The sequence below is a fragment of the Paramormyrops kingsleyae genome, chromosome 6 (genome assembly GCF_048594095.1).
Source record: "Paramormyrops kingsleyae isolate MSU_618 chromosome 6, PKINGS_0.4, whole genome shotgun sequence".
In the NCBI taxonomy this organism is placed as follows: Eukaryota; Metazoa; Chordata; class Actinopteri; order Osteoglossiformes; family Mormyridae; genus Paramormyrops; species Paramormyrops kingsleyae.
The window spans coordinates 21360190-21374715 of NC_132802.1; the positions used below are offsets into that span (position 1 = coordinate 21360190).

At 41.1% G+C, this 14526-nt stretch overlaps 1 protein-coding gene across 1 annotated transcript in view; it reads right to left on the bottom strand.

Moving 5' to 3' along the window:
• Positions 1-7901, bottom strand: part of ctnnbl1 (catenin, beta like 1) — a 65858-nt gene extending 57957 nt beyond the window's left edge. Inside the window, exons 1-5 of the mRNA XM_072712864.1 lie at positions 7711-7901; positions 2664-2846; positions 2260-2366; positions 2005-2146; positions 1439-1534 (exon numbers count right to left, since the gene is read on the bottom strand). Of these exons, the coding sequence (XP_072568965.1) occupies positions 1439-1534; positions 2005-2146; positions 2260-2366; positions 2664-2846; positions 7711-7740 (558 nt within the window). The 5' untranslated portion in view covers positions 7741-7901. The remainder of the gene's footprint in view (positions 1-1438; positions 1535-2004; positions 2147-2259; positions 2367-2663; positions 2847-7710) is intronic.
• Positions 7902-14526: the final 6625 nt, after the last annotated feature.

Sequence of the window (14526 nt, forward strand, 5' to 3'; positions counted from 1 at the left end):
CAAGGCGTTGGATTAGATGACTGATTGATTGGATGTTTTTTGCTGTGGTGACCACCATGGAGAAATGTTGCTAGTGGAAACTCTTAATAGCATTCTGATCAACATCCATGACATAATAGTAATGACTAACAGATACATCATTGGTATATGTGGAGCCCCAAAGGGCCACTGATTTTTTATTTTTTTTTGCAGGCAAGATGTACAAAACATGCCCATGAAATGCTAAACTGAACTCATGGAATCCTTAAAATGTGCGTGGAATTTACTTTTTCATGCTCTCAATTTGATATTGTTATTGAATGAATTAATCAATCAAATCAATGCATTTCCCATCCCCATCAGCAGTCTTTCTTAAATCCTGACAGATAATCGGGCCAATTGAAGAACAAAATGTCTTCTGAATTCTGAGGAGCACCTATAATCGCCCATGATTCTAAAATTAAATATACTGTGTGGGCAGGAGAATATGACTCAGGCAGCACAGCAGAGGTAGTACAGCTCCCTGTAATTCACTTCAAGTAAGCTGCTGGGAGCCTCTGAGCAGATAATGGAGAACAGCCTAAGGTAAAGCAGACAGCCTACAGAGACAGAAGAGTCAAAACCTGACTTTTAATCCTCCCATCCAAGTAAACAGGAACACACACACACATTTATTTATTTATTTATTTATATATATATAAATAAATAAATAAATAAATTAATAAATAAATAAAATAAAATAAAATAAAATAAAAGCCAGCAAGCATGCACACACAAAAATACTTATATTAAAAAATACAGGATTCTCCTCTAAGTAAATGGGCATGGCTGATTGTGCCGTAACCTTAACAGTCTGACTGGAAGTAAAACGAACATGAACACGGCCTTGCAAGCAGCAGTTATAGAAGATGAAGAGCCCAGTTCAACCAAACTGCGAGCCTGGAGAATGTGAAATAGGGAATGGAGACTGCAGGCTGCAGGATCAGTGCTCCATTCCTGTTTATGGTGAAGGTGGCCAAAACACAGCTGAATATTGTCATTTATATGACAATGCAGCCCATGTCGGACAAGACTGAAGCCACAATGGGTGACTGCTGAGACAGTGGCTATTATTTAGCCATTCAAATTATGATGACTAACACTTTATGAACAAATAATAAATACCTTTTAATGTAAATTAAAAATCCTAAAAGGTAAAACTAATCTGAAACAATACCAAAACTATTACTCCAAAGAGCTCATCTATGTTTCTGCTTCACCACCCTCAAATCGTGTTAGGCACCCGAGTTCAAAGACGGCAGGCCTGCTAGCACACATGCAGCGGCAGCCGCAGTGCTCCACCGCAGTGCTCCACCGCAGGCCAAGGCAGAACCAGCAGCCGGAGAACCACAAGTAATCAATCTGGAAGCATCCAATGTGTGCGGAGCAGATAAAAGATGACAGCGGCGGCAGGGCTCACCAAGGCGTCCACAAGCACCTCAGCGCCTTCCTCGCTCTCATGGAGCGTGTCGATGTCAGTCAGCTCCTGCAGCAGATCTACCACTGCGATGGCTACATGTAAGGGGAGGTTAAGGATGTGTCGCTACGGAAACAAGGGGTCTTCAAGAGAACACAGTGGACGTGATGTGGCACTGCATGGTACTATTACTTCTGAAAAAGCTCTCTGAAACCCTTACACACCAGCATGGGGCTAAACACATACAAAAGCTATACAACTAAACACGGCCTGGAACTCGCAAGAGGCTATAAGTGCATGTAAAATAAACGACTGAACTTCAGAAAGTACAGCTTCCTAAATTTTTTATGCCTCTTTCTAAAATGCACGGGATAACATTCCAACAATTGCAGTTAAATATGTTAAATTATGCAGCATACAATAAAAGTGCAAGAGAGTACATTTGTGATAGAATGGCTGCCTCTTGGTAAATTCATATTAATTTCATAAGAGCAAGAATCTGAAATTTAATTTCAGACTGATAAATGGACAGCATGGACTCGGAAACTGCGCCATCTTGTGAAGTGGATATCTGTGTTCTCGTGGCTAAGTAACCCAAGCAAGGAATGGACTGCATTCAACTCCACAAGCAAGTGGTAGAGGTCCGGCATGGTGGCGATGACATGCATCTCCTGAATGATGTCATTGAGATCCAACTCGCTCTCCATAAACCTAGTGGAGGGTATTGATGAAGACACATTTTATACCAAACATGCACAGATGTACTAATGATTGAATTAGAAAATGGATAAAGAGAGAGAGAGAGGATTTCAGTCTAGACTTACTTCTCAGCGCTATCGGGGAACTTGATCCTCAGTTCCTGGTTTTTGTAGGACCTTTTTTCAAAGGTCAGAATCATTTTTTTCACAGAACTCTCATCTACTGGCTCACCCTGTTCAACCAAGAAAGAAGAAAACTCTTTGTGCAGCTCTTTTCATTCAGTGATACTGCATACAGCAAATCATTTGCATTGCATTTAAACGATTTCAGAGAAATACCACATTATGTATGTGCTCTGTCACATACCTTAATTGGTTATTAGTTGAGGCAATTTGTGGTAAGAAGGAAATCAGACAGCTTTTGTAACTTCAAGTAATGCATCTAACCTCACAAGATTTAGCTGAGCAAATATTTATTAAGAACATGCAAAGTAAATGCAAAGAATAAGAGGCATCTGCCTCTTTCCCACCTCTGGGTCTTCATCGGTGTCCAGTTTGTCTAGAAGTTTTTTTCTGTCTGTACCATGGTCATCGGGATCAGAATCCTCCATCTCCAAGTGTCTGCTGTGGTCTCGGGTCACCAGAGCCTTCTGCCTGCCTCGGGGTTCTTCATCACCCTCTTCCTCACGTGGCCGCTTAGCACCCCTGTCCGGCTACCATGGGGGAGGGTCGTAGGAGTAAGAGTGCAGATTTTTCACTACACCACACACATCCAAAGCTACTGCTAGCAGGTCTTACCACACAATAAACCACACACTGCAAGGAGTAAAACAAAAGCTCACAATTGAAAGGAACACATAGAAAGCTGCTTAACTATACATTCAAACCCAACTCTGAGCGGCTCCCATGTGATTCATCTTTTTTTTATTTTATGTATACTGAAGTATGCGTTTTTCTTCAAAACATTTTACTGACTTTTTTCCACCCCAGAAGGAGAAGAATTTCTCTTTTCTGGCTGTATTTATGTCATTTTCATCCACAGACAGCAGGACCGGGGAGGAGGAACTGGAGTGCGCCTACATTAAACGAAAGCTGCTGAACAGATCCACAGATGATGCAATAGTTCTCATCCTGCATACTGCTCTCAACCACTAGAATGACGATAAGGAAAACTACGCAGGAGGGGGCAGCGTGTTCCTCAGAGGGTTAAGCCTCTGTGCCCGTGATCGCTGTTGGGTCCTTGAGCAAGACTCATAAGCCCCCAAAATTCACCAGGGGTGCAGGATAAATGGCCTGACCCAGCACTCTCAACTGTACATACAGTATTCTGCAAAAGTCAGATGTTTTTAAAAACAAAAGTATGTGTTGAAGTACACAGGATCTATTGTTTTTTAATTATTTTGACCATACTATTGAACTGGGTATTGAGAATTGTGACTATCACTGATATTGGTACCAGCTACTACATTTCTGATATCTTATCCTACCAGTAACTACTAGACAGCATATCAGAGTGAATGTAAAAACAAACATGAGAATAAATTTTAATAAATGTTATAAATCAAATTCTTTCTTCTATGTCCGTTGGTTGGATTGTCACTGATTAAAAAGCACCCAATGAAACTGCTTGTAAATATTTTTTTTTTTATCCAGAACAGCTCTTTTAGAATTATAATTTGAGTTTCAATTTGTTAGTACTTGAAATAAACAAGTGTGTGTGTGTGTGTCTATATATATAAAAAAGATATACACACACACAGCTCTGGAAAGGATTAAGAGACCACTCTATATTTCAAACATTCCAAGAGAGCGGTGCACACTGAAGCAGGGGACACTGGCAATAACCAAAAACCAGCCAGGCAGAAGCAACTTTTGGCTGCTCTTTATGAATATTACACCTGTTTACTTATATATTAAATATTTTATGCACAGAATAGATATTTATTCATACATCATGCATCTCACATATCTTTACAAACTGATCAGTACAAATATCAATATACTAAACCTGTCAAACTACCTGCAATTCAGATTCCATATATTTATATTCTTATTTGTATGCTGCCTTATTGCATGCTGTCTATTGCACTTTGATGTACTATTTGCACCCACTGTCTATTGCACCTCTCTATCATCAACATCCTTTGTCAATGAGGAACAGGGAGGATCCAGGCTGGAGTCTGCAAAAAACTTTATATTTTACACAGGCACATACTGAAAATTTTGCTGTGGTCTCAATTTTTTCCAGATCTATCTATCTATCTATCTATCTATATATAAATAAAAAAGGGGTGTAAATCACAGCTTTCCTCACGATAAGATACAATATCTATTCCTTAAGCCAACGGTTCGATTTTTTTGATACCTCAGAAATTCCCACGATTCGATTCAGTTCGATACTGGGGATAGTAGTCAAAATTATGAAATTTCACACAATCCTTTACATTTCAAATCGATTAAAAAAGGCAAATTAGCATTTTATCATATTTTATTGGGAACTGTAAACAAAATCTAGTGTAGTCAAGTATGTCCCTTAAATCAAGCAAAATAAAGTGCAATAAGGTAAAAATAAAAACTTCGGATGGATGTAGATTAATATGGTGACTAATTTTTATTTTGAATCAAGTCTTCTCCAGATAAATACAAAAGTGTAACAAAAAGTATAAAAGTATGTCCATAACTGTCATGAGCTGCTCGTATGACCCTCTCGTGTGCTACACACCTCATTAACTTCACGGTTGTCATACATCCTCTATTTTTTATGTCAACCGATCTACCCACACTACCTTTGCAATCCACCAGTAGATCGCGATCGAGCTATTGGGCACCCCTGGTGTAGACCATGTATACGTCAGAGTGGATCATTAAAACAATACTGGAACAGGCGAGAAAATAAAAACGCATGTATCGATATTTATGCAGTCACATCTATGCATCGGATCGTCTGCCGTTGAATCGATATATCGATACAAATTGATGTATTGTTACACCCCTAATATATACACTTACCTAAAGGATTATTAGGAACACCATACTAATACGGTGTTTGACCCCCTTTCGCCTTCAGAACTGCCTTAATTCTACGTGGCATTGATTCAACAAGGTGCTGAAAGCATTCTTTAGAAATGTTGGCCCATATTCATAAGATAGCATCTTAAAGTTGATGGAGATTTGTGGGATGCACATCCAGGGCACTAAGCTCCCGTTCCACCACATCCCAAAGATGCTCTATTGGGTTGAGATCTGGTGACTGGGGGGGCCATTTTAGTACAGTGAACTCATTGTCATGTTCAAGAAACCAATTTGAAATGATTCGAGCTTTGTGACATGGTGCATTATCCTGCTGGAAGTAGCCATCAGAGGATGGGTACATGGTGGTCATAAAGGGATGGACATGGTCAGAAACAATGCTCAGGTAGGCCGTGGCATTTAAACGATGCCCAATTGGCACTAAGGGGCCTAAAGTGTGCCAAGAAAACATCCCCCACACCATTACACCACCACCACCAGCCGGCACAGTGGTAACAAGGCATGATGGATCCATGTTCTCATTCTGTTTACGCCAAATTCTGACTCTACCATTTGAATGTCTCAACAGAAATCATCAGACACTCATCAGACCAGGCAACATTTTTCCAGTCTTCAACTGTCCAATTTTGGTGAGCTCGTGCAAATTGTAGCCTCTTTTTCCTATTTGTAGTGGAGATGAGTGGTACCCGGTGGGGTCTTCTGCTGTTGTAGCCCATCCGCCTCAAGGTTGTGCGTGTTGTGGCTTCACAAATGCTTTGCTGCATACCTCGGTTGTAACGAGTGGTTATTTCAGCCAAAGTTGCTCTTCTATCAGCTTGAATCAGTCGGCCCATTCTCCTCTGACCTCTAGCATCAACAAGGCATTTTCGCCCACAGGACTGCCGCATACTGGATGTTTTTCCCTTTGCACACCATTCTTTGTAAACCCTAGAAATGGTTGTGCGTGAAAATCCCAGTAACTGAGCAGATTGTGAAATACTCAGACCGGCCCATCTGGCACCAACAACCATGCCACGCTCAAAATTGCTTAAATCACCTTTCTTTCCCATTCTGACATTCAGTTTGGAGTTCAGGAGATTGTCTTGACCAGGACCACACCCCTAAATGCATTGAAGCAACTGCCATGTGATTGGTTGATTAGATAATTGCATTAATGAGAAATTGAACAGGTGTTCCTAATAATCCTTTAGGTGAGTGTATATATATATTCTTGTAAACTAATAAATAGAATGATGATTTTTGCTATAAAACCAAAGTCATGGTTTGGATCATACCACATATTTTTGAGATCAGCAAAAAATACAAAACAATATCTTTGCTTTTCATTCTAATTATAATTCTCTTCTAATTTCCATTAGAAGAACAATTAAAGCAATTAACGTTTTTCCATGCCCCTTTCATGCGAACACAGAACTACTTTGTCAGTATTTTAACTGCAAATCTAAAAAATTCACAGATGACATCCATCACTCTTTTTCTGTTTTATGTCGAGATCATGACTTATGATTCTTGTCATCTCAACATAGCCAAAGTTATTTTTTTGAGATAACAAAATAAGTTAACTCATGAAAACAAAAGCTGTAGTCATGCAAACAGCATTCGTCAAGAGAAAGAGAAGCCGATTCCGCCAAAAATGCCATGCCTAATGCAATTGATTCCATGCAGTTTATTTAACTGCATTCCCACTGAATATCTAACCTCACGTCCCACATGCTATACATAAGGGGGTAATCCTCTCCCACTGTGAGAAAGGAATTTCAAGCCCTGAACACATGTCTTTGATGGACTTCCATGGCATCAAGATTTAGATAATTTTTACTATAATAAGTAACAGTGGCAGTAAAATTGTATTTCACATTATTATGGTTAAGTGTGTGTGTGTTAATTGTTAATCAGAAGAAGAATGTTGTGATACAGCAACTCCTGAAAGGCTCAGTCTAGAAATTGTTTGGGTTTCGCTAGCAGTTTTTATTGTGGGATAACCAGCCAGCCCCCCCAGCTACCAGCAGACCAGCTAAAATGCGGTGGTAATTTGTTTTATTTTAGTGATAAACACCTTACACACCTTCTCGGGGTATCCTGTATTCCTATTTATGCAGCTGTACAGGTTTGCTATCTGATTTTAGAAAGTGACGTGTTACAAAAGGAAATGTTTAAGACACCAAGGAAAATACATCAAAATATAAAGACATATTAGCTTAAGATACGGCAACGAGACGTTACAAGATTTAATTGTTTTTTAAAGGAAACTAGCTGACACACAGTTCTAGGATAATGAGGTACTGGTAAAATTACAGTGAACACTTGGAATCAGTCCTACACAAAGAGACAGTGAAAACCACAAAATACACACGGAAGTATACTGACAATTCTTGAATGTCAAAACTGAAAAATGTAATTTGCACGAAAATACGTACAAGGCTAGACAGCTAAACAGAAACCCATGCTTTTAGGCCTGAGCTGCTGTTGCTGTTGCTAGGAAGCGAATTAGCATGGTACCAATAAAAGTAAAAATTATGAAGTTTTTATAATGAAAACAAAAATTACCTGATATCTCAATAGCTCGCCGACATCCATGACCGCTCATAAAACAATTAACGTGAATGTGTCGTTTTTGCTTTGTATACAAAATTTGAAAAAGACAACTCCCGCCGGTTAATTAAATCCAGAATAACTACCACCGTAAAGCGGTTCGCTGCCGTAAAATCGCTGTTGCAAAAAATCTTGAGGGCATGTATTGACGTCACTTCCCTGCCGGAACCCTCTCCCCCTCCCAGCCCCACCGACTGTTTGGCTAAACGCGCTGGTACATCCTTCTAGTCGGGGAAACTGCGAGACAATTATCTGGCTAAATTAGGCTGAACGAGGCTGAATTAAGTTAGTTAAATAGACATAATGCGTGTTTTGCCGTGATGAGATCAATTTATCTTGACAATGTCATAAATACTGTCTGCTATTATATTATTATAACTATTATACTTCCTATATCCTGAGTATGAAGGCATTTTACTGTATAGACAATCCTCACTTAACGACCGAGTTCTGTTGCTATGACCATGTCGTTAAGCGAATCGGTCGATAAGCGAGGAGCCGCCCCTTACCGATAGTTCTGGCAGACTGTACTGGTAGTGGGTTTGTGTCAATCATCTTTAGATATTTTTTTAATGCCACTTTTGCACCATTTATACCATTTTAGTGCATTTATAAATGTTTATACAGTAGTGTACTGTATACTGTAATAAAAAGTGTGTTGACCCGCTACATGTTTTCTCCATATGTAACAGGTGAAAATCTGTGAGTGAGACTGTATATTAACTAAACACAGGAAAGACTTAAGAGATCTCTTAACATGCATAGCAAACTTACAACAAGCTGGTCGATAAGTGCTGACGTTAATCATCAACGGAATCAAAAATGATACGCTAACATGTAGACATGTATCGCGAATCAGGATCACTGCAATCCGATTAATCACTGTTAGCGTCCTTTTGCACATCACGCAACTAAAACAGCGCATAGAGAATAAATGCCACTGCTGTTTCCAGGACCAAAGTTCCCGTACAGCGTCCAAAGCCGACTGGTCCTAAGTCAGGGCGGTAGGTAGACAGGCAGGCAGTGAGGAGTATCTGTATAGTTATAAATAATGGCCTATGAAATTGGTACTTTTTCCACAGCTCCCCCTGCAGGGCAGTGGTAGGACACTCGGTGGTAGGGCTGCACAAATCAGATCGTGATTATATGGCACGTGTGCAATAATTCCCAGGGCTAGGTTACAAAGCATCTTACAAAGACTTAAAACTCTTAGCATCTTACAAAGACTTAAAAGGTATGCCTTATTAAAGTTGTTTACTTTTTTATACGTGGTCCCCAAACAATCCCATAAGATATTTCTTAAGGGAGAGCATCTTAAGTACAATGCTACCAAGCGCTGTCCATGCTGATGGCGCAGGTTTGGTTGACATCAATGCCTCGAGAACAGATCATTCCCTCCATGCCGTGACTGCCTGAATGCATCATGAGAGAAAGTGCTCATGCCCTCACACCAGGTCACCCTTGTCCCCCAATCTCCCACCTCTGCAGCCTCCTCCCATGCCAGTAGTGGCACAGCTTCTCCGATACCTCCAGCACCACCGACATCTCACCCCTCCACAAGGTCACTAGGCTCCACTGCAGTCTCATGGCGCTGACTAGCTAGGCGTCGAGGCTGGAGCAGCTGATGATCCGTCCAGTGCGATTGCAGTGAGGAGCTGGTGAGGGTGCAGAAAGAGAAACTGCTGGTGCTGCAGGGGATCGAGAGAGAAGTATAAGAGGCCAACAACCTAGCGCAGACCACGCTGGAGGTGAAAAGGGCAAAGCTGCATATCATGGAGCGACAACATGCACTAACTGAGGCTGAATTCCAGAGGCCTCACATTACAGTGCTCAGCATACTGCCATGTCAGCTTAAGCCTAATCATGGTGGTAAACGCACTCCAAACATGTATATAACCATTGATTTCCAGCCTGATTCTGATCATGTTACAGATACTGAGCAGTCACAGGACCCTTGACATGGAAGTGTCTCATTTCCATGGCAACACATCGGCAAAATTTCTGTTAAGTTTCAAGTGAGCAGTATGTTTAATTTGTTGCAATAAAGACTTGTGTGTATCAATAGCTCTGTATGTAGTTGACCTTGGGATGACCAATGTCAATGGAAGTTGCTAAACCCCTTTTACTGGGACACATGCCCCAGTGCAATCTCACAGTCGATATTTGGCAGTTGGGTAATTTAGATTGATAATATTAGGAAATTAATGAATGCTGTCTAATTCACAATGTGAAAGCAACAGTATAACCCAAAATACAAGGTAAGGCATAGACTTTGCAGTGTGGATTCCTACGCCCTGCCTGCACATTACTGTCCGTGCACAGCAGTGGTAATATCACTGGGTTAAGCAAATGAAGTTTACATAGCACATGTCATACACGCAGCAGGCATTCAAGGACAAAATGTGATTTGAGTAATGGGGGCCCCATGCCCCAGTAAAGCTGTATGTCTAGCAACACCCCTGTCAATGGCACCCAGAAGAAATGTCACTTTATTATCTTAACATAAGAGAATGTCCACTGTGCTACACTGACCACTAGGGACTATTCCGGCGTTTTTTAGTGGGCAGATATAATTGACTTGTCAATGTCAGTGAGCCTGCAGTGTGGACTCTTCTCAACCTCACAAACCCAAATGTTTACTGTATATACTTTGACTTTGGCACATTTGATGTGTGTGTGTGTATTCTGACACTGTTTTGCTATCAACTGCTTGGACATTTGTTTGGAAATAATTGAGTTAGGAATAAGAACGTCCCAGTGGGGTGTATGAGCTATCAAGCAACTGGAAAAGGTCATGAAGAAGGTCGAGTCTAGAGAAATCGTGGGCATGAAGTGGAAATGTAGTTGAAAGATGAACACAGGCATTGGCAAGATGCAAAAAACCAACGTGGGACTGAATTACTGGCAGGGATTTAATGTGTAGGGGATGGAAGAGTCCAAGAAAAGGCTAAGGTTGTGTGATTGGTGTCTAAGCAGGAGAGAAAGGAGAAGAAATTCATCATCCAAAAACTGCTTGAATGACTTGGCACCTTGCTTCAGTGCTGGCAGTGTGAAGGGCGGCTCGCTCTGCGGGGGGGTTGTGAGCACCGCTGTCTCTCTCATCCTGCTCCCCTGGCAAAGCCAGCTGCGCCAGCTGCAGGATTGTGCAGTACGGCCATAACAACTGTTACTGTACAGCACCTGCTTGGTCTACATCACAACCCTCCTGCCAATTTATGCAGGCACCCAAAATGCAGTTTCCACTGGTTAATCACCCATTCAATTATGTTGCGGGTGCAGGAGTGAGTGGTGTTATAGTCCTGTTCAGCCTATGTCACAGGATTGGCAACTGGAGTGAGTAGAGTAGCTACCATTGGAAGGGGTGGCCGCTGTCTCCGAGAGACACAATCTGGCCGAAGATCCCTCGTCCGGCATCTGCATCCACTTCTGAATTGGCCCGTCCATCGCTTGGAGTCCTAGGTGCACCTCCATGATTTCATGTCTTGTTAAGAGCAGACGGATGTGATCTCTCACATGATATAGAAGGATGAAGGATGTTGGTCACCTTGCTCAGCCCATACCCATCTCCAACTACCTCCAAGAAGCTCCTTGCCACAAAGAAGCACAGAGAAGATGGATTTCAGACTGAGAGCATGGTTACATCCAGTTGTACTGGTAAGACTCAGGGCCACAAAAGCAAAGAGTTACTTTATATGCTGTCATGGGAGGCAAAACTGCTTGAGCAGTGCTGCATCGGACATAGTGTCCAGAGGCAGAAGTTTTGCAGATGAAATGATTTATAGCTGAAAAAATGGCTGTTTTTTGTTTAGCCCCATTACATATGTGGCTGCCATGACCTGGTCCCATGACAGTTCGCTACTGTATATATTGCCTCCTGCCAATTAGCCTCTGATTGTTTGCCAGCTTTTACCATTTTGGCAAATATATTTTAAAAGGCAATTACAAGTTCAATAAAGTGTTTTGATAGTCCTTATATAGAGCCCTTTGTCTGTCTGCCTTTTGCTTTCCTTTAACAAACCTCAATGCATCCTTGCTTTTGTCCTAGTCCCGTCTGCTCTGTGAGCTTACCTGTTGCTTTCTGTGAGTTTGTATTATGCTCTTTGTTCTGGGCCCCTGTGGTTTGCTTCTCTTTTAAAGCTTCCCTTTCGCACTTGCACACTGTCTCTTCAGATTCCTGCTACTCAGTCCGTGCACATCATGACAAAACCGTCCCTTTATTGAAACTCTTTACTGCTTCCCCATCAATCAGCACTGTTTAGCAAAATTATTAACTTGTTCTGCAATCCCAGAAGGGGCCTCATTTTACAAGAGCCTGATATTCCCTTAATGACATTTTCTCCCCCATTGTGCTGAAATTATGTGTGAAATTATTTTAATTTAATTCCATCTACTCCTCTTTAGACAGAACAATATGATTTCACACAAGCTTTGAGTTCTGATTAAGGTAATCCACAGAGGTCGCTCCACTATGCTTTCTGGCCTGCAAATTCCCATTTCTCCAGTCACTGCAGTCAGAGGATTTCAGCTTTCCTTTTAGTTGTATTAGCATATCTAGACTGAAGTAACATCAACAACCCAGTAGCTGAAATCACTTGTTCAGCCTGACCAGCAGGCAGATTTATACCCAGGACTGAAATTTTAATCCTCAGAGGGGTTTGTGTCTTTTTTTGAGCCTTTTATATTTAAATTTTTTTAATTTACAGTTACTAACTTTCATTCTGATATTACCTTAGCTATTTTGTGCACAAAAAGAATGAATAACAGACAAAGTGCAAACACATGCTCTCATCACACGGCCCAGGTAAAGGGGAAAAATGCTGAAGCTTCAAGGGACAATGTACGTAATGGTTTTCTTCTGTGCGATGTATCTTAATTATTTTCTGACTGGAAAGAGGGAAAGCAAGGTGTTTGTAGGAATAAAGTTAGGAGAGGCGAATGAATCTCATTTATGAACATGTCTGGAAAAGTACAAGTCTTTGTGTGCAGATTTTTAAATCGATGAATGAAGTGACAATGGGGGATTTTACCAGTAATTTTTAACCAGTTGTTTAATATTTGCTTATATTGTATCGCATTGGCAGGTGTGCATTTTTAATTAAGCTTGTTTTGCCATTGACTTAAGTCTGGGGTTTACATGTGCCTGGGCCAGACAGACACTCTGAGCAAAGAAACACCAAAATATGGCTGTGTTGAATGGAAATGACCTTTATGCGTCTTCTTCCACTGGCATAAATGCTTTTAATTGCATTTTTCACTATGTGCTCTGGAGGGCTGTGTTAAGTCTCTACATGGCCAAAAGCAATATTGCACTGCTCAGAAAGCCAAACATGTAACAAAATAAAACTTTTTTCCATTTATCATACATTTATAAAAAAAGTTACAATCCTAAACGCCTGTGAATAATTATATAACAATTATATAACACAATAGTATATAGAAATATATCAGTATATACAAATATATTACCATTAGGCTAGATTCAAGTGACATCTGCCTTGTCAACATGCCTCATAGGGGAATCAATTAGGCCAATGGGTGGGCAATCTTATCCGCAAAGGGCTGGTGTTTATGCAGGTTTTCGCTGCAACTCCCTAATTAGGTCAAAAATTAGAGGACTGATTGGCTGAAGAGTCCTCACACCTGGGTTTGAACCTAAAGGTTATCCCAAAAACCTGCATACACACTGGCCCTTTGCAGATAAGATTGCCTACCCCTGAATTAGGCTAAACAACTCATCAATTAAAAAATAATTGCTACATTTAAAATGTGTAAAAATAGGTTTGACAGAAGTACATGTAGTGTGTCCTCGCAGTTCTCAGCCGCAGTGCATGTGCACTGTGCAAAGACAGAGATGACCAAGAATTTTCTGCCCTCGTCTTGATGTACATGGTCCCAAGAGTCCCACTGATGGACACTGAATGTATTGCATGTTTCCGGGTGGACTGTGAAACGCTCCATTTTTGAAGCAATATAGGAAGTGATTTATCCAGTATTTTCCTACACCTTGTTTCATACATACACTTGGTTGATGGTACCCAATGGAAATACTTCACTAGGACACTTGCTTACTTGGTAACCATTCTATGCAAAATGGGGTAGGTGGGGTTTTTAGTGACTGTGTCACACCCACCTTGGACTAACCACAACCATGCCCAGCCTAATCAGAACAGCTCCCCCTACTGGATTGTCATCCCTGGAGTTCTGACCAGAGGCAACACATACCTCTTTATTGTCTTACTGTTATATTCCAGCTACTTTACTATCTCAGTGTGAAGTATCGAGTGCCTTCACCATACTGAGCATTTCTAATGATATCCATTGTCGTACCGTGCAGGACTCATGTTTTCTGGACCACCAATTCATACCTGTGCGCTTCTGTAGATTTGGCTTGCCTTGCTGATTGCCTTCCCATTCATTTTGCCTGTACCAGTGCTCTGTCTCCTGGATCCTGTTGGGATTGTTACTGTCTTCTGACTCCACAGTTACAACTTAGCCTGCTATTTTTTGGACCCTCTGTGTGTAATCATTACACAGTGACTAGTAAATGATTTGGAATAATACCTAAGCTGTAGTGTATAAGCTTGTTGGGACTAAGCAGTTGTTTGCATTATTGCTTTCCCCAGACTTCGGGATTTTAGCACTGGTCCACTGCCACCGCAGATGCTTTGGTATGCAAGGTGAGGCGTTGTGTGGGTGACAAACTGGACGTGATTGCATTTTGAGACAGGCCCCAAAACTGAAGCAGCACTGCATAGTGATAGCAAAAAAAGT